This window comes from Oryx dammah, unplaced genomic scaffold, assembly GCF_014754425.2.
Source record: "Oryx dammah isolate SB20612 unplaced genomic scaffold, SCBI_Odam_1.1 HiC_scaffold_10, whole genome shotgun sequence".
Taxonomy (NCBI): domain Eukaryota; kingdom Metazoa; phylum Chordata; class Mammalia; order Artiodactyla; family Bovidae; genus Oryx; species Oryx dammah.
In genome coordinates this window covers 8,765,494-8,788,672 of record NW_024070194.1, presented here as the reverse complement: position 1 = coordinate 8,788,672, position 23,179 = coordinate 8,765,494, and the positions used below count along the sequence as shown (strand labels likewise).

Here is a 23,179-nt window from a genome sequence, read left to right as displayed (position 1 = left end):
AATCCTCTTTATGATTGGTCGGTGCTCCTGTCAGTCTTCGAATGGGCGAGCCCATCTGCTCTCTAGCAATTGAGGAAGATGAGTGCCAGTCCGGCGAACCCATGCGTGATTGGATATGACGGTGAGGGGGCGGAGCCTCGAGACTGGATAATAAGGGCTCAGTGTCATTTTCCCCACTTGTCAGAGAGCAAACCCACTTAACCCACGATAACCGTCTCAGGCCGAGGGCTTCTCCTGAGCTCCGTAACAAGGCACCCAATAGAGGCCCGCTCTTAAGGCATCCTGGGGACCAACAGCCTGTAGACCCTCCTAGGTGACCTCTGATCCCCGGTGTTGATCTTAGTGCAGCCCCTGGGTGGGCCGAGGGGGCGGCCATGGAGCTCGGGAGCTGCTTCAAGACCTACGAGGACTTCAAGGAGTGCTTCAGCGCCTACAAAAAGGAGAACAAGTGTTCCTTCATTCTCAGGGACTGCATTTCCGTCCGGTACCACAACCTCAACCACGGCACCTCTATCCGCGAGGACATCCTGTAAGGGCGTGGCGGGGGCGGGGCAGGAGGGTGGGGAGGAGGCCGGACGGTCCCAAAAAGGAGGGCGGCGTGGAGGAGGGAGTGCACCTGGGCGCCCCCTGACCATGCCCCGTCTCTGAGCAATTCCATATTGAGCACCTGCTTGGTGCCTGGGAAAAGCGCAAAACCTCCACAGGCATCGCCTTTTGACCACCCACGTCACCTCCACTCATTCACGCCTTCATTCCCAGCTTTCCTGGAATTCATGACGACTGCAGTTTATCTCTTTTTTTTGAGCACCTGCCATATCCCAGACACAACGTATAGCCTTCACAGTGGATAAAAAGGCCTTGGCGAGAATTATGTTCATGTCTTCTCTTTACAAAGCAGTGACACTGGTCAGTTGTTGGTTGGTTAGATGGGTCATTCATTCTTTCATTCTTTTCTTAGTTCTGTAAATGGTTCTCGAGCTCCAGAGATTAACAAACCGGTTTTCAAACACTTCCCATGTCCCAGGCAGCGTTCTCTATTCTAGGTACGCTTTCACCCACAGGGGTGTATTGAAAATCACAGGTAAATGTTATTTTTCCCATTTGGCAGATGAGAAAAGAGGCTTGGAGGCTAAGCTAAGGGTTGAAAACTCAATTGCCTTCAGGACTCAGGTGAAACAGCCCCGTGTAAGAAAGCTGAACTTTTAATTTAACTATATAAAAAGGAATGATGAAATAATCAACACCAGGTCTTTGTGCTAGGGAGAATAGACGTGTAAACTGGGCCAAATGGAGAGCAGGCCAATTAACTGCAGCTGATGGTCTCCATGTAAGAGTGAAGATCCAGTGTTCCCAGATATGGGGCAAATGGAGTTAGCAGTCCAGGCTTTATGTGAATGTGTCCACTTTTAAAAAATTGGAAATCAATTCACATGTGAACATGCTCTCTATGGGCCACCTTTGAGAGTCAAAGTGTATCTGAGTTTGAGACCTCTAGGTTGAGACATTTGGCCAAAGCTCACTCTCTGGTCAGGCAGGTGGTGTTTTTTTCCCTGTTCTGAAGTCCAGTGCTGTGCTGGGTACAGATAAATATGAATAAGTAATTAAACTTGTGCTCAAAGAGCTTGAGATGGCATAGTGCATGGACTAGTGTGTGACCAATGCTTTATTAGATATGTGCAGAGGAAGAAGTGACAAGTATCTGGGAAGACAGGAAGGGCTTCACACTGGAAGTAATGGTTGCTACTGGGCTGTGAATGAAAGCAGAAGGCTAGTGCAGAAGTTCAGTGGTTAATCAAGTATCACAGAGGGGTTTGACCAGAAGGAGCTGTGGAGTGAAGACACAAATTTATGAAAGGATGTGGCATGTTTGAGAAACAGTGTAGGATGCCATACCTGGCAGGAGGTCATGTCAGTTGCAGTTCACCCATCAATAAAAGCTTCCCTTGTGGCTTTACTGTAAAGAATCCATCTGTAACACGGAAGACCTGGGTTCAATCCCTAGGTTGGGAAGATCCCCTGGAGAAGGGAAAGGCTACCCACTCCAGTATTCTGGCCTGGAGAATTCCATGGACTGTATAGTCCATGGGGTTGCAAAGAGTTGGACACAACTGAGAGACTTTGATCAATAAAGTTCATCGAGCTTCCCTGGTGGCTCAGATGGTAAAGAATCTGCCTGCAATGCAGGAGAGTGGGGTTTGATTCCTGAATCGGGAAGATGCCCTGGAGAAGAGCATGGCTACCCAATCCAGTACTTTATGGAGAACCCCATAAAGTATGACTGTGAGGTGTTAGGACTTTGATCTATGCCTGTAGCATCTTTCTAAGCTATGAAAGAATGCAAAAAAAAAAAAAATGCCCTGCTTCAAACTGCTTAACAGTATAGGCCAGATAAAGTGCAATAGCCTCCCCGTTGCTCTCTTGATTAAGTCCAGGATTATTATTAACCTGGCTCGCCAGACCATCTAACCCTTTTGACCTCCCCATCTTGCACTGTGTGCTCCATACTCACCGACTCTTACTCCATAATCAGCCCCTGTCCCAAGCCCATAGCTTCCTAGTCCTTGCACTTAACCACTTCTGCTGGTTAGAATAATCTTGTCCATCACTATAGCTCTCTCTTCCTCAAACATCAGTTGTTTTGTATACTATCCTTTCTGTACTGTATATCCTGAACTACAATTTACCTAACATTTTTCTTTAAATTGTTCTAATATTCAGAGAAACTTTAGAACCAATCTAAGTAATACAGTATGGTGGCCAAAAAATAGTATATCTTTTATAAGTAACTATTAAACATTCATGTGTTCTCTGCAGTCATTTTGGACCACTTGTGGAAAACTCTGTCTTAGCTAATTGTTACTTTTCCTTCAGATACTAGCATAATTTCCAAAAAGCCTTTCTTAACTCCCTGAAGGTTAGGTTCCGTGCTCCTACTCTGTGTTCTGACAGCACTTGTTATAGCTCTTTGCACATCCTTTTGGAATATAGTTTACAGAGGTTTCCCTGGTTTGCTGAGCTCTTTGAGGGAAGGACTCTGGTTTACTATTTTTTGCATTCTCACTGATTGACACCATGCTGCTTGCTTAGAATCAAGTCCAAACCCCTCATAAATGCACCTAGACACCCTTCGGGTGGATCACCTCCAGGGTCTAGCACAAGGCTTGTCTCACAGCAGGCCTTAAGGAACCATTGAAGGAATGAGTCATAGAGTATTAAATGTATAACTCAGTGAAACTCATGCTGCAGGGACTCAGAGAAAAGTCACAGTGGGCTGGGGAAGTAAGAGAGACAAGGAGGCTTGAGCTGGGCCCTCAGAGACGGGGAGGTGTCAAGAGGTGTCTTTTCTATCTGCTGCTGTAACAAATTACCACAAACACAGTGATGAAAGCAACACAAATTTAGTAGCTTACCATTCTGTAGGTTAGAAGTCAGGCACAGATCTGACTGGGCTAAAACCAAGGCATCAGCAGAGTTGTATTTCTTTCTGGAGTCCCTGTGCATGCGTGCTAAGTCACTTCAGACTCCATGGGCTGCAGCCCCCGAGGCTCCTCTGTCCATGGGATTCTCCAGGCAAGAATACTGGAGTGGGTTGTCGTGTCCTCCAGGGGATCTTCCTGACCCAGGGATCTAACCCAAGACTCCTGAGGTGCCTGCGTTGCAGGCGGCTTCTTTACCTCTGAGCCACTGGGGGCGCCCCTGGAGTCCCTGTAAGAGAGTCCATTTTCAAGCCTTCCAGCTTCTAGAAGCTGTCCACATGCCTTGACTCATGGTCCCCTTCCTCCATCTTCAAACCAGCCGTGGCTGGTGTGGTCCTCGCATCATATCACTCTGATCCTGCTTTGTTCCATCTCCTCTGGCGCCCCTTCTGCCTTCCTCTTCCATTTTTTAGGATCCTGTGGTTATATTAGGCCCGCCCAGATAATCTAGGATAATTTCCCTTTCAAAAAATCAGGTAATTAGTACCTTGATTCCATCTGCAATCTTAATTCCCCTTTGCCATCTAACCCAACATATTGACAAATTTTAGAGATGAGGAAGTTGGCGTCTTCAGGGGCCCATCTGCCTGTGACGGGAGGGTTAACATGCTGGAGGGAAAAGTGGTGTGTGAGCCAGTGCATATGTTAACATGCTGTACCTGGAAGGCAGTGAGGAGACACACTTGACTAGAAGGAAGATCTATGCTGGAGCAGTACCAAAAAGAATGGCAGGGACTTAGCTAACAGAGGTGCAGATTGGTTTTATTTATTTGTTGCAGGTTGAACAGTTTTTTAAATGAATTTGTTTTTGAGTGGTCAATGTAGTCATTTAATTTTTTTAATGTCAAATTACATCAAAGTTTGCAAAAGGCAGTGTCCCTTCCAGTATGTTATCTAGAGACAACCACTCTTATCTTCCTGACATATTCTGAGATTGAAAAAATATATCTTGTGTGTACATATGCACCTTTAAAAAAAAAAAAAAAAACACTGGTGACTGACTTTTTTTATTGTTTTTGGTGACAATGTACCACATGTGGAATCTTAGTTCCTTAACCAGGAATCAAACTTGGGGCCCCCTGCACTGGAGTCTTCACTGCTGGACCATTGGGGAAGTCCCTTGCATACTACTTTTACATATCATTCTGCACCTTGTTTTTCTCACTTATCAGTCTATTTTGGAGATTACTCCACATCACTCCATTGTATGAGCCATTTGATTCATTGATTTTGGCAATTGTTAACTGAAAACTTACTCCATGCTACTGTCTAGAAACAGTGTTGAAAAACATAAGTTGAGTCCCTGCCTTCATAGAGCTTGCCCTCCAGTCAGGGAGACAAATATTAAACTCTAATTGCAGAAATAACAATTTCCTTAAAATAGTAGTAAGAGGGAATTCCCTGGTTATCCAGTGGTTAGGACTCTAATTTCACTGCCAAGGGCCCAGGTTCCCTCTCTGGTCAGCCTCAAAGCCAATTAGTCAATCAATCGATAAAATAGTAGTAAGAGTCTAGGCCAAAGCCTTTGACTGTGTGGATCACAATAAACTGTGGAAAATTCTGAAAGAGAAGGGAATACCAGACCACCTGACCTGCCTCTTGAGAAACCTGTATGCAGGTCAGGAAGCAACAGTTTGAACTGGACATGGAACAACAGACTGGTTCCAAATAGGAAAAGGAGTACATCAAGACTGTATATTGTCACCCTGCTTATTTAAGTTATATGCAGAGTACATCATGAGAAACGCTGGGCTGGAAGAAGCACAAGCTGGAATCAAGATTGCTGGGAGAAATATCAATAACCTCAGATATGCAGATGACACTACGCTTATGGCAGAAAGTGAAGAGGAACTAAAAAGCCTCTTGATGAAAGTGAAAGAGGAGAGTGAAAAAGTTGGCTTAAAGCTCAACATTCAGAAAATGAAGATCATGGCATCTGGTCCCATCACTTCATGAGAAATAGATAGGGAAACAGTGGAAACAGTGTCAGACTTTATTTTGGGGGGGCTCCAAAATCACTGCAGATGGTGACTGCAGCCATGAAATTAAAAGACGCTTACTCTTTGGAAGAAAAGTTATGACCAACCTAGATAGTATATTCAGAAGTAGAGACATTCCTTTGCCGACTAAGCTCCGTCTAGTCAAGGCTATGGTTTTTCCAGTGGTCATGTATGGATGTGAGAGTTGAACTGTGAAGAAGGCTGAGCGCCGAAGAATTGATGCTTTTGAACTGTGGTGTTGGAGAAGACTCTTGAGAGTCCCTTGGACTGCAAGGAGATCCAACCAGTCCGTTCTAAAGGAGATCAGCCCTGGGATTTCTTTGGAAGGAATGATGCTAAAGCTGAAACTCCAGTACTTTGGCCACCTCACGCGAAGTGTTGACTCATTGGAAAAGACCCTGATGCTGGGAGGGATTGAGGGCAGGAGGAAAAGGGGATGACCGACGATGAGATGGCTGGATGGCATCACCTACTTGATAGACGTGAGTTTGAGTGAACTCTGGGAGATGGTGATGGACAGGAAGGCCTGGCGTGCTGCGAATCATGGGGTCGCAAAGAGTCGGACACGACTGAGCGACTGAACTGAACTGAACTGAAGAGTCTAGGAAAGACTAGTAGTAAGAGCCAGAGGAACAGTCTAGGGTGCCAGGTGAGCAATGACAAGGAACTTTAATCTTGTACATAGCGTGGGTATTGGCTGACACCTGATGCTCGTGCAGGCTCTTGGGGAGGAAAAAACAGCCATCCCTGATATTTTCTGGAGATAAGTTTACAAAGCACATTCACTTCCTTACCTGACTTGGCCCTCTGAATCTCCTTGTCAGAAGCAGGTTTCACTCCCATTAAATGAGTTAATACATGTAAAGTGTTTCTCACAAGGCCCACTACGCAGAAAATATTCCATAAATATTATTGCCTTTATAATAATGTTATTGTGCAGATGGGGGAAATGGCCAGGAGAAGTTGAATGTTAAGAGGACTAAAAGTTCTACCTCTCTGCTTTACATTAAGGCTCCTAGTTTCATTATGTAACTCTTTGGAGGCGGTTACCCCCTAGCTCCTCTGTTCTTGAGCAAAAGGGAGGAGAGAAGGTAGATAGAGTCAAGGCAGGCAAGGAGCAGAGGCCCGGGTAGTCAAGGCTTGAAAGAGGAAAAGAGGACCTATAACAAAAACCACCCCCGGCCCCAAAATCACCTGGTGGGAGCCAGGAAAGTCTGAATTTGGGGTACAGTTACAGTCAAGGAAAATAAGAATATGCAGAAATGAGTGAGCAAGTTGGAGCAGGAAGTGGGGTAAGATTTCTTTCTTTTTTCTATTTTGGCCTCACCAAACAGCATGTGGGATCTTAGTTCCCCAACCAGGAGTTGAACCTGCACCCCTGCATTGGAAGTGCAGTCTTAACTACTGGATTGCCAGAGAAGTCAGAAGATTTTCAGAAGTTGTAAGAAAGCATCAGGGTATTAGAACCGAAGCTCAGACCCATCCTGTTTATTGCCACAGCTCCAAGTTGCCTCTTCAACCACCGGCTTATAACAACACCCTGGTATTGATTCAGTCAACAAACTTCTAGTGGGAGGTAAAAAGGTTTACCCCTGCAGGCTTGAGCTAGGATAAAAAGATTGAGTGAATTGTGGTCTCTACCCTTGAGGAGAATCATATGCCAGAGTTCGTTTGGGAGGAAGTGAATTCTGAGCAGCTTAGGCCTTCAGCAGAGAGGGAGTGACTGCTTGTTGGGGTGTTGTAAAGGGTATTCTTGGAGCTTGTGTTGGATACTGGCTCTGTGCCAGAGTGCACAGAGTTGGGCTTTTTGAGTGATGTATGGATGTGTGGGATGAGCCCTTCTCTTGTGGGACTGGAGGGCAGGTGGGGAAAATGTTTTCAGGGAGTAATTTAACAGAGCGGTGTTTCCTGCAACCAGATAGACATGCTACTGGCGGTCAGGCGAGATGCTTTTAAGTGTTCATGTTAATATCTAAACATAAAGATCCTCATTAAGTAAACTGAGCTGATTTAAAGAAAACCATATGAAAATACTAATACAAAGATTATAGGAATGGCTATGTCAGATGCAAAGAGGATCGGTGATTCCTTGACGTTCAGGAAAAGCTGGCATATCTGTTAAAAGAGAGAACTCTAAAGTCAGAAAGACAGGCTTTAACTCAGTTAAAGCCAACAAGACTTTTAATTTCCATGACACAGTTTCATCCTCTGCAAAATGAGGAGGATGTGGCGAAGATTACATAAAATACATGTAGTGGTTTAAAAGTGAAGTCCCTCAGTCGTGTCCGACTCTTTGCGACCCCATGGACTGTAGCCTACCAGGCTCCTCCGTCCATGGGATTTTCCAGACAAGAGTACTGGAGTGGGGTGCCATTGCCTTCTCCAGAGTATATTCCCGACCCAGGGATCAAACCCAGGTCTCCCACATTGTAAGCAAGACGCTCTTGCTAGTGGTTTAAGCACAGTAATATTTGCCAAAGTCATAGTTGTAGTACATGACAGAAAATGATAGGTATTTTTAAAAGAGCCAGAGAATTGTGTCATGGGAGTTATTACTAAATGACCCAAAATCCCAATCAACTGGGAGATTCTGTGAGTTTTATGCCCAGTTTCCCTTCCCATATTTTTATGTACGACTGTTACATGTGTTTTTCTTTTTGTTATGTCTTTGGGGGATTGATAGTCTTCAAACATCCTGTGAGGTATTCTGTTGTCTCTCTCCATTGCTGTTCAGTCTAATAGCTACCTTTTTTGAACACTGGAACACCTTCCCAAAAAAGTGTTCAAAAAAGGTAGCTGTTAGACTGAAGACTATCGACCTCAACGTGAATCAGTCATAGGTATACATATACATATATGCCCTCCCTTTTGAACCTCCCTCCTCTGCTAAGGATATTACAGTTTTATTTAATCCCCATCACACCCTTTGAACTAAGCCTTTGTTATCTGAGTTTTCGTTTTCCGCCTATCCCTGGTGGCTCAGACAGTAAAGCATCTGCCTTCACTGCGGGAGACCTGGGTTCCATCCCTGGGTTGGGAAGATCCCCTGGGGAAAGAAATGGCAACCTGTTCCAGTACTGTTCCCTGGAAAATCCCATGGGCAGAGGACCCTGGTAGGCTATAGTCCATGGGATTGCAAAGAGTCAGACATGAATGGGCGACTTCACTTTCTTTCTTTTCTAGTCACAAGGCTGTGTAGGAAAACGAAAATCATGCTAACAAACTAGCCACTTTTAAAATTAGTTACTACTTAGTCATTCCTTCTTGTTTGTCTCCACCAATTCCATCAACATCTTTGGTAGTCAGTTTCTGGCTAATGAATAGATGAGGTAAACCTTAGGATAATACAGTGCAAATAAAATTGATTGCAAACTGAAATAGCACGTCTTCCAAGAGCTGTGGTACTTGGTGAAGTCCCTGAGAGTCATGATAGAGAAATCCTTACATTCCCCACAGCCTTATGCAAGGAAAAGCAAGGACAATGATGTGATACAGACTTGAAAAGCAAAGGATTGGCAGAGCAAAAAATTAAATTAGGCCCTTGGGAAACATGATAAAGCACAGGAATATTTTGGTAAGATTGACCTTTATATATTGCGAAAGTGAGCTAGGAAATAAAGTATTAGAGTGTTTGGGGAAAATACATCAGGAAAAAAAAATTGATTCTTCAAGTGGTTCTTTGATTATTTTAAGAATTGGCAGACAGCCACCATTATAGCTTGTTGTTCACTTGCTAAGTTGTGTCCAACTCTTTGTAACCCCATGGACTGCAGCACATCAGGCTTCTCTCTCCTTCACTATCTCCCAGAGTTTGCTCAAATTCATGTCCATTGAGTTGGTGGTGCTATCAAACCATCTCATTTTCTGCCACCCTCTTTTCCTTTTGCCCTCAATCTTTCCCAGCATCAGGGTCTTTTCCAATAAGTCAGCTCTTCACATCAGGTGGCCAAAGTATTAGAGCTTCAACTTCAGCATCAGTCCTTCCAATGAATATTCAGGGTTGGTTTCCTTTAGGATGGACTGGTTGGATCTCCTTGCAGTCCAAGGGACTCTCAAGAGTCTTCTCTAGCACCATAATTTGAAAGCATCAGTTCTTTAGTGTTCAGCCTTCTTTGTAGTCCAACTGTCACATCTCTACATGACTTAAATTTCATTACATATAATATTTTCATAATTTTCATCTCATTTTTTAAAGATCTGCTCAAATCTTTTTTTCTACTGTTTTCTATAAAACATGGATTCTGAAAATGTCTTTTGGGCTGCAATTAACTGAAAATCCTGACTCAAAATGCTTTATTTCTTAGCCCAGGTGATTGTTTCAGTGGCTCAGGCTTTCCCTTTCTTTCCACTCTCTATCTTCAGGTCTCAGCTTTGTCCTCAGAGTGTCTCACCCATGGCACGTATGTAGGAGTCACATTCAGAAGAAAAAGCTTGCCTTGGTTTCCTACAGACTTCCTATCATGTTTCTTTGCAGAATTGGGCATGTATCCATGGCCGTTCTTAACAAGGTTACCTTAATTGGCTTAGACCAGCCCTGAAGCACTTAGCTGTGTGGGGAGGAATGGCAACCTGAATGAAACTGGCCCGAAGGGAGGAAGGAGGGGGATAGGGGATATTGGATTAATTACCAACTGATCATGCCTTTTGTTTTTTAATTGAAGAATAGTTGAGGGAACTCCCTGGTGGTCCAGTGGCTAAGATGGTTAGGACATGGGCTTTCATTACCATGGACCCAGGTTTGATCCCTAGTTAGAGAACTAAGATCTCCCGAGCCTCAAGATGTGGCCAAAAAAAAAAAAAAAGGAAAGAAAAGAATAGTCACTGTACTACATGTTACAGGTGTACAGTATAGTGATTCACAATTTTAAAAGATTTTACCCCATTCTTATTATAAAATATTGGCTACATCCCCCATGTCGTACAGCATTTCCTCATAGCTTATGTTATACCTAATAGTTTGTACCTGTTAGTCCCCTACCATCCTGCCCCTCCCCCCTTGCCTCTTCCCACTGTTAACCATTAGCTTGTTCCCTGTATCTGTGAGTCCACTTCTTTTTTGTTATATTCTCTAGTTTGTTATATTTTTTAGATCCCACATATAGGTGATATATTGTAAATTATCTTTCTCTGCCACAGCCTTTTAAACAAATTCACTTTTGTGCGTGCTAAATCACTTCAGTAGTATCTGACTCTGTGCAGCCCTATGGACTGTATAGCCCACAGGCTCCTCTGTCCATGAGATTCTCTAGGCAAGAATACTGGAGTGGGTTGCCATGCCCTCCTCAGGGGATCTTCCCAACCCAGGGATCAAACTTGAATCTCTGACATCTCCTGCATTGGCAGGCAGGTTCTTTACCACTAGCGCCACTGGGAAGCCTGAATTCACTTTTAGTTGTAGTGATTTTTCTTGGATCAGGTACTGATTATTCAGAGACCAGTGCTCTGGTTATTTCTGTATTTATAGATAAGCTTTGGAGGCTGAGAGGAAATGAAGTGACTTGTTCACTCTCACACAGCTAAATGGTAAAGCTGGAAATTAACTCAGATCTTCTGAGTCTTGTTCCTAACTCAGATTATGTTGTCTAAAATGGCTTGACTTCACCTGTAACAATTCTGTCCATTGCTTGAGGTACAGTTTACATGCAACAAGGACACAGATCTCATGGGAAATTAATCAAAAGCTTTAGATCTGTTCCAATCCCCATAGTCAGGGGGAGTTAGTCTTTATTCAGTTATAAGTGTATTGCTCGTACCTCTGTTTAACCTTTCACTTAGTTCTGACTTTACTGATCATCTATGTACTAATCTCCCTGCTCAACAGACTTTGACAGTAGAGCCTAATTTGTCTCCATCACCTTCTGAGCAACTAGTATAGTGTTTGGTACAAAATAGACTTAGTAAATGTTTGAAATTAACCAAGGACTTGTCCAAAGTTACAGTTAATAGTAGTGCTGGGATAGAAGCCGAGTCACCTGACTGAACTCTCCTGGTGCTCTTCCTAATGTGCCGCTCATACTTTGAGATGAATTTCCTGTTATGCAATCACTCATTTAATGTGTGTGTTCTGAGCACCTACTCTGTACCAGGTGCAGTACCGGTCACTGGGAGTACACGGGGGGCACAGTCCAGTTAGAGGAAAATAAACACCTACAGAGTAGATTTGGCTGACTTCCTTCCTTCAGGTCCTGGCTGAGCATGCTGGGATAGAAGCACTAAGGGGGATTCAGAAGTATAAAACCCTATCCCTGTCTTGAAGAGAGACTATGCCTTCACTTGGGAGATAGAAATAAATACAGATTAAAAATACTACAGTGCTCCAATAATTCTTCCGAAAGACTCGTGTATTTCACTGGGTGTAAGTTACAGCTTAATACCAAAGATTAAGGGAAGCAGGAAAAAATGACAGAGGCTTTAACCTAGTGCCCCTGAAGTTTGAAGTGCTTGATGCCAACAAGCACAGTATGTTTGGAGATCTTTAAGGACCTTATTGAACCTGAATAAAGTATTGAGGGTCAAGTTGAGGAAGGTAAAAATGAGAATTCAGAAGGAGAAATAGTTTGGAAGAAGACAGGCAACATAATGGTTAACTACATAGACTGTGGCCATGCAGGCTTAGTTCAAATCCCAGATCCTCCAGTTTTAGCCAGAGGATTAAATCCCAGATTCTCATGCTCAAGAACCTCTTTAAGCCTGTTGCCTCATCTGTAAAATGTGGATGGTAGAACCCTTTTATTAGCATGAAATGATGCATGTAAGGGGTTTACATGGAACTTGGCGTATAGTAATCCTTATACATGCAATAGTGGGAGAAATGAATTTAAAAGACTTAACATATTGGACATAAACCTGGAGAAGGAGGAATTAAAAAGAATGCTGATGTCTCCACAGGGAGGTGCATTCGTTAATGAACTAGGAAAGGGGGAAAGAGTTTTATGGTTGGCACTCACCAGTGTCTTTTTGTTTTTCTTTTGACTAGGTTAACAAGCATGGATTATGAGCACATAAAGTCAATGCAATGTAATGAGCTAAGATCTATGCCAAGATGTTGAGCCAGCGGAAGGGTAGGGCCCATCCTGAGGGCTTGGGGGAGGCCTCCTAGAAAAGAAGGTAGTTGCATCTAGTCCTGAAGACTGAGTAAGCTCTGAGATGAAGACAGCTGGGTAGGGCATTCCAGACAGAGAGACAACACGAGCAAAGGCAAAGAGGGGAGACACAGTGTAGGGAACCCGGGAAGCAGTTGGTCTCTCTAGGGTACAATAGAACAAGACGGCAGGGGCAGTGGAAAATAGGTGGGCGATCAGGCGGAGGCTGTCCCGCGGTCACACCTTGCTGGCCTTGCCCTACCACCAGGCTGCTCCCTGAGCCAGGGATGACGTGGCCGCCCCGCTGCTGTGCACACAGCAGGTGCAGGCATTTTCGGCCTCAGGCCCCTCCGCCCTGTAATTTCAAGCCAGACATCCTATTTCTCTAAGCTTGCCCCACAGGGTGAGCAAACAGGACCAGATGGATGAGTGTTTGGAAAGGGTTGTTGAGATGCCAGCATTGTGTCATGTCATGCCAGAGGCTGAGATTTTTTTTTCCCCTTCATTAATCTTTAGGTTGGGACCTCTCTGAGGAGGCAGGGGTGTGACCTGTCCCACCCACCTGTGGTCCCTGAGTCATTCAGCCAGCCCATCTTTGACAAGCATCTGCTGAAATAGCATTTGTGCCAGGTGCTTAGAATATGCTGAGGATTGATTTACTCTTGACACTTGAAAACAGCCCCATCCAATTGGAAAAGTACTGCATAAATGCCAAAGGATAGGTTACAAGGCTTAAGAGCTGTAATAACAGTTGATGACTCCTATTTAGAATAAATACAAGGCTGAACCAGGCTCTGGGCCAAATATTATGTCTGTGGCTTATTTAAATCTCGTAACAACCCTATTTAGTTTTATTTTATGATGTTAAGGAAACTGCATACAGAGAGGTGAAGTAACTTGCCCAAGGTCAAACAGCTTCTGAGTGGTAGAGCCTGGATTCAAATCCAGGAGTCAGCCTCCAGCCTCCCCACTGTGTAACCACTACTGCTACCCAGAAAATCTGCTAAGCCTTTTGTTCCAAATAAATGCTATGAATCTTAAGGAAGGAGAAATTACTGTGGCTTGAGGGCATCCATAAAGGTTTCCTGGAGAAGGTAGGACCTAATTTGGGCCTCAAAGGTAGAAAGGGGGGAGAGAACAGATATTCAGTTTAATTACCAGTCTTCTTTGAGTAGGCACTTTCAGCCTAGAATGGCAATGCTGGCAGAATCCCAGGGATCATTTAGCCTCAGGGTTCTCACTCTCTCAGGATGTAGACATTTTTCTTTAAGTCAAAGACGAACCCAGATCTTTCCTCTTAGAGAGGAAGCCCAGATCTACCCTAACCCCTGAGACCTCTTTTATTTTTGCTGCCTGAAGGATGAGGCAGAGAAGGCAAAGGCTCCCTGAAGGCAGGAATGAAAGGACACTTTAGACAGCAGGTAACTAATTCTGCTGTTGCTGTTTATCTATTTCCCCTTATATCTTTGCCTCAGATTGACAACTACAGATGGGAAAATGAGAGTAAATAAAAGGAGTTGGAACTTAGAACTTCTGTAGATGCAAATGAAGGGTGTTTTAATTGGATGGGGTCTTGAAGAAAGACCTGACCACTTTGGGACTGGAGTGTGAATGTGAATCTTTCTCTCCCGTATCCTATACCACACTGTGGTCTCCAGGAAATGTATCAGGCACTGTGAGTCCCTACAGAGCCTAGACTTGTAAGAGAAAACTGGGTGGTCAGCACCTGTTTCATTGTTGCTTCTGTCTTCCCTAGATATGTGCAGGTGAAATTTGTCTGTATTCGGACCCAGTCAAACAGGAAGAGAGCAGCAGCAGCAGACATGTGCCCAGCATACTTGCTCCTGCGGTACAATGAGAAACTGGATAGACTGTTCATCAGTGAACTCAACACACAGCATATACACACTGATCCCAAAACCACGGGTCCTAGAGGAGACGCCACCGGCAAATCTCAGAAGAAACTCCAGTCTGCACAGCCCGAGGTCAACAAAGACCTTGGCACAGTTGCTAAGTCCCCAGTTGAACCATCGTTTTGCTTAGACAAGGTCCAAATACCCACCAAGCCAGAGAAGGAGGGTATCACTCCTTCTGACCTGGCCAAGATAGCCAAAGTGATGAAGAACTTTCTTAAGGTGGACATGGGTTCCATGGCCTCCTTCAGTGTGGGCAGCAGCCAAGACCTGGACCGGCTCAGTTTCCAGAGCAGCAAGATGAGCGATCTGTTTGTCCGCTTCCCAGAGAATCTCTTGCTGCACCGGGTGGAGAATGCCCAGGGCCACATCCTCTACGCTTTCCTGGTGGAGAGCAAGGAGCGAGAGGGGCGGGTGGTGCACTTCGCGGTGCTCAAGGCCGAGACAGCCACTTCCGTGGCCAAGATGCTAAGCATCTTTACGGAGTTCAACTCAGACTGGCCCAAGGTCAAGGTGGTCTTCGTGGACCCATCCTTCCCTCACCGAGCCATCCTGCAGGAGGTCTTTCCTGGTGCCCGCACCCTCCTCTCCATCTATCACACGACCCGACTCTTGGAGAAGAAGCTGCATCGTAGTTCCGCAGATCCGTCCTTTAAACGGCGCATGAAGGAAGCCCTGCGGGAGGCCGTGTTTGTCACCTCCGAGACCAGCCTGCAAAATCTCTGCCAGATGTCCCAGGCCCTGCTCGACGAGCAGCTTTTCAGCTTCCTGCAGGCCCACTGGTTCTCCTGTGAACTGCTGTGGTACATGCACGTCAGGAAGGGCCTGCACGCCTGTAGCACCTACATGGACAGCCTGGACGTCGTCACCAGCAAGGTGTCGAGCCTCTTCCGGGAGCAGCAGTCCCTGCTGGCCTGCATCCTCCGCTTCGTGGATTACATAGACTTCTTTAACACCAAAGGCGTGAAGAACTTGCCCACTGCTCCCCCCAAGTTAAAGAGAGCCCGGTCAGCAAACATGGCCCCCAAGTCCAAGAAGCCTTCTGGCATCTGCGGAGGGAGCCTCAGCAAGCCCCCTGTGCAGGAGGCCAAGCCAGAGCAGGTGCGGGGGCCGCCGTGGCAGCCTCCCCAGGGGCAGCCCTCGCAGGGCGGCATGCTGGCCTCCTTACACCAGAGTGGCTCCGACCTGGCCTACAAGCTGTGCCACAATGAGTGGGTGGTGGTGCAGAGCTCCACGCACCTGGTGGACGTGGCTGGCTGTGCCGTGGACGTGCAGCTGCTCGAGGACTCCCATCAGGTGAGCAAAGACGGCTGCAGCTGCAGCTGCTCCTTTCATCAGCGGTATCACCTGCCATGCCGGCACATCCTGGCGCTGCTACACACCAGCCAGAGGCCCGTGAGCGAAGCCATGGTGTGCCGCCGGTGGCAGAAGAGGTACCAGCACCTCCTCGGGCCCAGTGGGGAGCTCCGGGACCCCATCCTGATCCCGGCAGATGCAGGCCAGCCAGGGGAGCCGGGACGGAACGACATGATTCAGAACCTAAGCAGGGAGCTTGCAAATCTGTTGATGCAGAGTGAGGGACCAGAGCTGGAGGAGCGCTGCTCCACGCTGCGCAAGATTGTGGACATCTGGGCGGCCCCCTGCCAGCCTCCTGAGCCCAGTCACTGGCAGGGGGACTTCATGGATGTGGGCTGCCTCCCTTTCCTCTGGGGAAAGCAGGAGGAAGGGGAGGGACTGGCTCCTGCTGGCGCCACCATTCACGGTTGAAGCACTTGCACTGGCAGGCTAGGCCGCCAGCCCCTCCCTAGCAGTCTGAGAGCTCAAAGCGGGCAAGACATGCTCGGGGTCAGCATTTTAACCAACGTCTTTGTAGGTAGGGTTAGGAAAATGGTTCCGAGAGAAAGAAGAGGAAGCCTACTGTGTGACAGTCCTTTGAATCTGCCCCATTTCTGCCCTACCTTTGGTTTTCCTTGGGAGCCTCATTCGTTGTTCAAGGCCAAAGTTATTTCCATGCAGAAAGGTCATTCCTCTTTCCCCCTCAACCCCTGAGATCAGACCTTACTAACTTTATAGAGATGATAACCCAGCCCCAGGATAGGGGGAGATAAAACGGACCTGGTTTCAGGGACTAAAGGGAAGGAGCGTGCTACTTGGCTGTTGCTGCTCTTTACAAAGAATTTGTTTGTACCTATTTTTATTCATATTAAAGTTTTGTTTTGTTTCTGTTCTTTAAATAAAAGCAAATAAGCAAGAGAAATGTGTTCTGCCTGAACAGTGAAGGAATCTGGGTGTGTGCATCCAAATAGAGTGCGATGCCTCAAATTCAATGATTAGCGATCCTCCCCTTGCTTCATCCTCTTCCTGCAACCAAGTCTTCAACATTGACTTCAGGCTGCCTCATATTCTAGCCTGAAGAAGCCAAATAGATTGGGAGGGAAGAAACCTGGGTCCAAGACTTGACTGCTCTCAACTTGCTGGGCGACTGTGGGCAAGTCCTTAATTTCTTTGACCCCAGTTTCCTCATTTGCAAAAACGAATCCGTTGGCCTGTTCTAATCCCAGTTTCCCTTCTAGATTCAGTGGAGGTTTAAGCACCAACACAGACTTTTGTTGTTGTTGCTAGTTTGTAACCTTAGTCACCTAAAGCCTGGTAGCTTCCCAGCTTTCCAAGAACCATCTTCAACAGAACCGAGGTCAAAAGATGGTAGTCAATCCTGCTTCTTGCACTAGTTCACCATGACCTTAACAGTCACAACACTATTCTGGATCTTGCCTGTAAAATACTGGAGGGGTTGGGCTGAGCAATACCCAAGTTCAGCTCTCTCAAGAAGACCTCGATCTCCTCAGTTCCGAGAGTTGGGCCCCTCGACCCTTGGAGAGAAGCAAAATTTGAGACCCGCGCCTCAGCTTCCCCATAAGACAGGGGACACAGTGCAATCACACAGGCACCACTTCCTACGCTCCTGGGGCTTTGGAATTTGACCAGAAAAGAAAAAAAAAAAAATCTTGAAACGCTGCTATTTATTTTCTTTTTGCTTTTTGGCCTCTGAAGGAGTTTCCATAGTAACCCGCCCTTCCCGCCCTCTTCCCAGACGTGTGGCTCCGCAGTTTCAGCTTCAGAGCTCAGACTCCAAAGGATGCTAGTGTCTTCAGGCTTTCATTGGTTGCCGCCAGCCGAGCCCCTCGTAACCCTGGTAACAGCGCCCGCCCACAAGTCGCCGGGCTATGATTGGTCGTTGCCACAAAGTCCGAAAGCGAATTCCTCAGGCCATTGGCCCGAGTCACAGGAAGCTGGCACCGCGGTTGGTGAGCCTAGAGGTCAGTCAGAGTCAGAGGCAGGATCAAATAGGGAGAAATGGCGACGGAGCCAAGCTGTGGGTGAGTAATTCCTGAAGGGGTGGTGTGAGGCAGCTGGTGACCGTAGTCACCGTGACACAGCCCCCAAAGGGGTGGGAGGTTGACTTCTCTTCTGGCTCTGGCCAGACCCCGGATGCGAACGTCAGACATGCACATCCTGCCACCTGGGTTAGAGGTGAGAGGTCAGAGGCTGTATCCCCTCTCTGTCTCTGGTTTTTTACTGTGGCAAGCTGTCAGAATCCCGAGCCAAAGACTCAGCTTCCAGCTACTTACTGAGTGATGGTAGGCAAGTCACTTAACTTCTTTGAGCCTCAGTTTCTCATCTGTAAAATGGGGACAGTAACCGGTTTGAGGGGCTAAGTAGAGGAAATATTTGAACAAAGTATTACAGTTAATAGAGGGATTAACGTAGAGGGAGGAAAGACTTATGAACACTTGTTAACCCCATTTTCGGTTGAAGGGATTGAGGCCTAGAGGGATCACTCACTGGCCCAAGATCACACAGTAAGTCTGGAGCAATTGCAGTTCTCTTGTATATACCAGGACCAATGAAAGAATGGAGGCCAAGAAGTAAATACAAAGTGCTGTACAAATATTTTAAATATTTAAGGAGAAAAAAAGGCAGCTCCGCCCTTCACACTCACTCAAATCTCCTGACACCAAATCCTTCCATGCTGACTTACCAATTAGCTCTCAGCTCCATGTCATCCTCCGACCACCCAGAGAGGACTTCCTTGGCCACCTTGGCTAAGGCATCCCTCCCTCCTCCAGCCTACCCCTACCCCGTTTTAGAGTCTTTATAAACTTCATTATCTGATACATCCTTGTTTGTTTACATGTTTATTGCGTGTCCCTCAGAACAGTGCTGATACATAGTTAAGGAATAAAATATTGTCTGGGTGAATAATTGAAGAGCCAAACCCCTACTGGGTCCTTAAACCTCTTTTCTTCTCCATAGGCCCATCTTTGGATTAAGATCTGGGGTCTACAGCCTAGCCTCAAGCCTTGACTTAGTTGGAGCTTGAGAGTGGGAGCCTTCTGTTTGGCAGCCACACAGAGCAAATATTTTGACCTTGGCATCGAGACATTTCCCATCTTCCCCATGGCGCTGACAGTGCTGAATGAGCTCCTGATTGAGGACCCAAGCCCACCTCTGCTGCTCTACCAGCTTAACAAGACTGCCCAGTTGGAGACCCTCAACTATCAGAGCTGCTATATGCAGAGGGTCTTTACCCATTTTCCCGAGATCTTATTTATCCACCGGACCTATAACCCGAGGGGTGAGGTGTTATACACCTTCCTGGTGGATGGACCCCGGGTACCGCTGGAGGGTCATCTTTCCCGGGCAGTCTACTTCGCCATTCTTGCCAAGGAGGATGCTGAAGGCTTGGCCCACATGTTCCAGGTGTTCAAGAAGTTTAACCCAGCATGGGAGAGAGTCTGTACCATTCTGGTGGATCCCTACTTCCTCCTGCTGCCCACCCTCGCTATGGAGTTCCCCGCAGCTGAGGTCCTGCTTTCGGCCTTCCACATCTGTAAGTTCCTCCAGGGCAAGTTCTGTCAACTGGCCCTCGAGAAGCCGGTGGAGAGGCTGCTCCTGACGGCTCTGCGGAGCACCATGTGCTCGGCGACGGCCGGGAACCTGCAGAAGCTGTACGCGCTGCTGAGCACCTGCATCCCACCGGCCCAGCTGCCCGCACTCCACTCACACTGGCTGCTCAATGACCGCATCTGGCTGGCCCACCGCTGGAGAAGCCAAGCCGAGAGCAGCCGCTATTTTCAGGGCCTGGAGGTCACCACCCGCCTCCTCAGCCAGTTCTTTGGCACCACCCCAGTGGTGGAAAAAGGCATGAGTGCCCTGCTCCTGTACCTGCAGCAGAACTCGGGAGACAAAGTGAGTTTCAACCTGGGCCCGAGTCCCCCGAACCATTACACCCCCTTGGAGGGCAGTCCCGAAAGTCCCAAAGTGGAGCAGTTGGTGGAAGCCCGCATCCAGCACTCACTTAATGCCATCTGCACGGGGCCGGCCGCCCAGCTCTGCCTGGGCGAGCTTGCTGTGGTCCAGAAATCCATGCACCTCATCGGCTCGGGTTCCGAAAAGGTGAACATACAGATCCTGGAGGACACCCACAGGGTGCAGCCCCAGCCCCCAGCCAGCTGCAGCTGCTACTTCAACCAGGCCTTCCGCCTGCCCTGCCGTCACATCCTGGCCATGCTCAGTGCCCACCGCCAGGAGCTCCAGCCTGATATGCTGCCTGCTGAGTGGACAGCAGGCTGTGCCCCCAACCTCAGTGACATCCTGGGCAGCTCATGGAGCGAGACCCTGGAGAAGCGCTTGGCCGTGGCTCTCCTCACGGAGGAAGTGAGTCAGCTCCTGCAGCATTGCAGCCAGGAGGAGTTTGAACGGCGGTACAGCACCCTGCGGGAGCTGGCCGACAGCTGGATTGGCCCTTATGAGCAGGTCCAACTCTGATTACCCGTGATGTTCATCCTCGTGTATCACTCACATCCCCCCCCACACACCCTTCCCCCAACACTCACACTGCTGTGTTTCCTCAGACCCTCCTTCCAGGGAAGAAGCACAAGGGTCTTCTCTTCTGCAGCCTGCTACCCATGTGTCTAGATTCCTAAAACAGGAGGCAGCAAAGCTGTCCCATAAAGGGCCCGATAGTCAGTATCCTAGACTTTGCTGGGCACTTACAGCCTGTTGTATATTCCCGGTTCTTTGTTGTGTGGGTTTTTTTTTCCCCCCTAACAACCTTTCAAAAGTAAAACACATTCTTAGCTCAGGGGCCTTAACAGGTAATACCTGCTGTAGGATAAGAGATAAGACACTGAGTGAAGATGAAGATTCGGACTTGGTAAGAGCTTCCACAGTCATGAGATGACACCTTACCCACAGAGGAAAAGCCCCCCAGAGGCTGAGAGCCTGGCTGTCAGCCTCACCACCTGCCACACTCCCCCATCCTGAGGTTATTAAAGTGAATGTTGTCTGTATTAGCACTTGTCTAGTTTTTTGTCTCATAGAAGGAAGTTTAGGAAATACTGGGTTGGCCAAAATGTTTGAGTTTTTCTGTGAGATGTTAGGAAAAACCCGAACGACCTTTTTGGCCACCCCAATACTATAGAACGACTAGACCCTATGGAGTCTGACATTACAGACTGGTTTCTTCCCTGTCTGTTTTCTGAGGCCTGGTGCTGCCTTTTACTTGCCCTGAGACTTGAGGCAAGTCACCTCTCTAAGCCACAATTCATTCACCTGTAAAAATGGAGCTTTGCCAGAGCACTGGTAAGATGAGAGGAGAATGGGAATGTGATGGGCTGATGCCCAGTGGGTGCTCAAATAAGAGTTAATGTTCCTTCCTTGCCTGTGGTCTCATCACCTGCCCTCAGCAGAGTGAGAAACAAAGGGCAGGAGAAAAGTGCACGTTGCCTAGGGCTTTGCACAAGAATTCTGATGGGAGTACCAAAACGGTACAAAAGAAGCCTCCACTCTCCAAGCAGGGCCGCCTACCTCAGTAATTCTCATTGTAACTACTCTGATCAAAGACCCATCTCCCAGCTTAATGGTTTCGGGGAACTTCCTGGAGTCTGGGCCCTGAATGGGCCAGTATTTGTCAGAGGGGCTCAGACCACCACCTTATTCCAGTCCCTGCCATAGGCACCACCAACCCTGCCTGCCCAAAAACCATACGGAGAAGCCACCCTGTGTGTCTGGTGCTATTTCATCCAGCTACAAGTAGGAGCCAGGAGGCTGGCCCCTCCGGGATCTTGCTAAGGCCATTGGCCCAGAGGCTGTGTGGGTCTGCACCTGCACCCACTGGGCCCCCTCCACAGCCCCTCCGGCTCCGGATGGGCCATCATGAAAGCTTGAGCCGCCCGGATCAGGTCCTCCTCCCGCAGGCCCGGGACGGGCACAGTAGGGATGCCAGCGATCATCATGGCCAAGGTCAGGATGCAGATGTCGGGCTGGGAGTTGGCCTCCTTCCCCCCTGCTTCGGCGGGCATCGGCGGAGCCCCAGGTGACAGCCCACACAGCAGCAGAGGCGCAGGCCTGCTGGGGCCGCCCAGCTGGGGGGCTCTGCTTCTGGAGCAGCCGTCCTCCCGGCCCAGGTTCTCCGGCTGCCTCGTGGCGGGGAATTTGCGGCAGTACCAGTTGTACTCCTGCCTCGGTGGCTCCCAGCCAGTGCCCCCAGGGGCCGGGCCGCAGGCCTGGGCGACAGGTGTCACCCGCTCAGCTTTCTGGCTCAGTGGGCCTTGTCCACCAGAGGCTACAACCCCTGGCTCTATAGGACTATAGAGGCCAAGAGATGAGCCCAGAGAAGCAGCCCCACCTGCAGAGACAGGAATGGGATGGAGTGTTATTCTTGGTCTCGGAGGAGGAGGCCCTGAGGGGCAGGGCATAGTAGCAGAGCACTGGGATCGGGAGCAATTAAGACCTGCCCAAGAGGGCGGTCTGGTGGTTGGGAACTGGGTTTTACTCATGTCCACACCCCAAATCAGCCCCTAATGCAGGTAGGTGATGGAGCCTTGTTTGTTGAACGAATGAATGAACAAGTGGGTGGCTCTTGGCAAGGACTTTGGGAATGGCTTTCTTCAAAGAGAACTGACTCCAGGGCAAGCCCAAAAATGCCCAGCAGAACCACCACCTTCCCAGAGCAGGACTCAGGTTTTCAGGAAGTTGTACACCCCCCCCGTTCCAAGAGCCCCCTCACCTTGGCCAGAAGACGGAAGACCTGGCTGAGTCTGTGGAGACATGAAATAGGACATGGCTGCCCCAAAGCCCCTGTTTGTGAGGGAACAGTCATCTGCCTCCTGCCCTACCTTCTCCACCCTTCTAGAATGTCACCTCATAGTGATAGTATAGTGAAGTCGCTCAGTGGTGTCCGACTCTGCGACCCCGTGGACTGTAGCCTACCAGGCTTCTCCGTCCATGGGATTCTCCAGGCAAGAGTACTGGAGTGGGTTACCATTTCCTTCTCCAGGGGATCTTCCCGACCCAGGGACTGAACCCGGGTCTCCCGCATTGGAGGCAGATGCTTTAACCTCTGAGCCACCAGGGAAGTCCCCGCATAGTCCTTCCCTTTTACACCTGGAACCCACCTCACAGGATTGACCTGTTCATTCTAGAACCTGCACCGGACAATGGATGGCGCTAAAAGAGTGCTGGACCAGGAACTGGGCATTCTAGGTTCTTGCCTTTACCTTGGGCAAGTCACCTGGACAGTTCTGTTCCTTGATATCCTTATCTGTAAGATGGGGGGAATGACTGCCCACTACTTCACCAGAAATTATGAAGGATCAAATGAGATCATCTATATGGAAGAAATGATCAGAGGCGACAAATAAAGG

At 47.9% G+C, this 23,179-nt stretch overlaps 3 protein-coding genes across 4 annotated transcripts; 2 read left to right on the top strand and 1 right to left on the bottom strand.

Moving 5' to 3' along the window:
- The first annotated feature begins 44 nt into the window (after window positions 1-44).
- Window positions 45-16,722, top strand: ZSWIM3 (zinc finger SWIM-type containing 3). Its single transcript, XM_040248875.1, has 2 exons — window positions 45-529; window positions 14,315-16,722. The coding sequence occupies exons 1-2, from the start codon at window positions 375-377 to the stop codon at window positions 16,236-16,238; spliced, it is 2,079 nt and encodes a 692-aa protein (XP_040104809.1). The 5' UTR covers window positions 45-374; the 3' UTR covers window positions 16,239-16,722.
- Window positions 16,723-17,339: 617 nt separating this feature from the next.
- Window positions 17,340-20,827, top strand: ZSWIM1 (zinc finger SWIM-type containing 1). Of its 2 annotated transcripts, XM_040248884.1 has the most exons (3): window positions 17,340-17,848; window positions 18,288-18,331; window positions 18,786-20,827. In XM_040248884.1, exon 3 carries the CDS (start codon window positions 18,930-18,932, stop codon window positions 20,298-20,300), a length of 1,371 nt encoding a protein of 456 aa, XP_040104818.1. In that variant the 5' UTR covers window positions 17,340-17,848; window positions 18,288-18,331; window positions 18,786-18,929; the 3' UTR covers window positions 20,301-20,827. The 2 variants fall into 2 exon arrangements, with proteins under 2 accessions (XP_040104818.1, XP_040104819.1); XM_040248885.1 differs by lacking the exon at window positions 18,288-18,331.
- A 495-nt stretch (window positions 20,828-21,322) lies between these two features.
- Window positions 21,323-22,734, bottom strand: SPATA25 (spermatogenesis associated 25). Its single transcript, XM_040248900.1, has 2 exons — window positions 22,543-22,734; window positions 21,323-22,161 (listed from the first exon to the last, which is right to left on the bottom strand). The coding sequence occupies exons 1-2, from the start codon at window positions 22,595-22,597 to the stop codon at window positions 21,602-21,604; spliced, it is 615 nt and encodes a 204-aa protein (XP_040104834.1). The 5' UTR covers window positions 22,598-22,734; the 3' UTR covers window positions 21,323-21,601.
- Window positions 22,735-23,179: the final 445 nt, after the last annotated feature.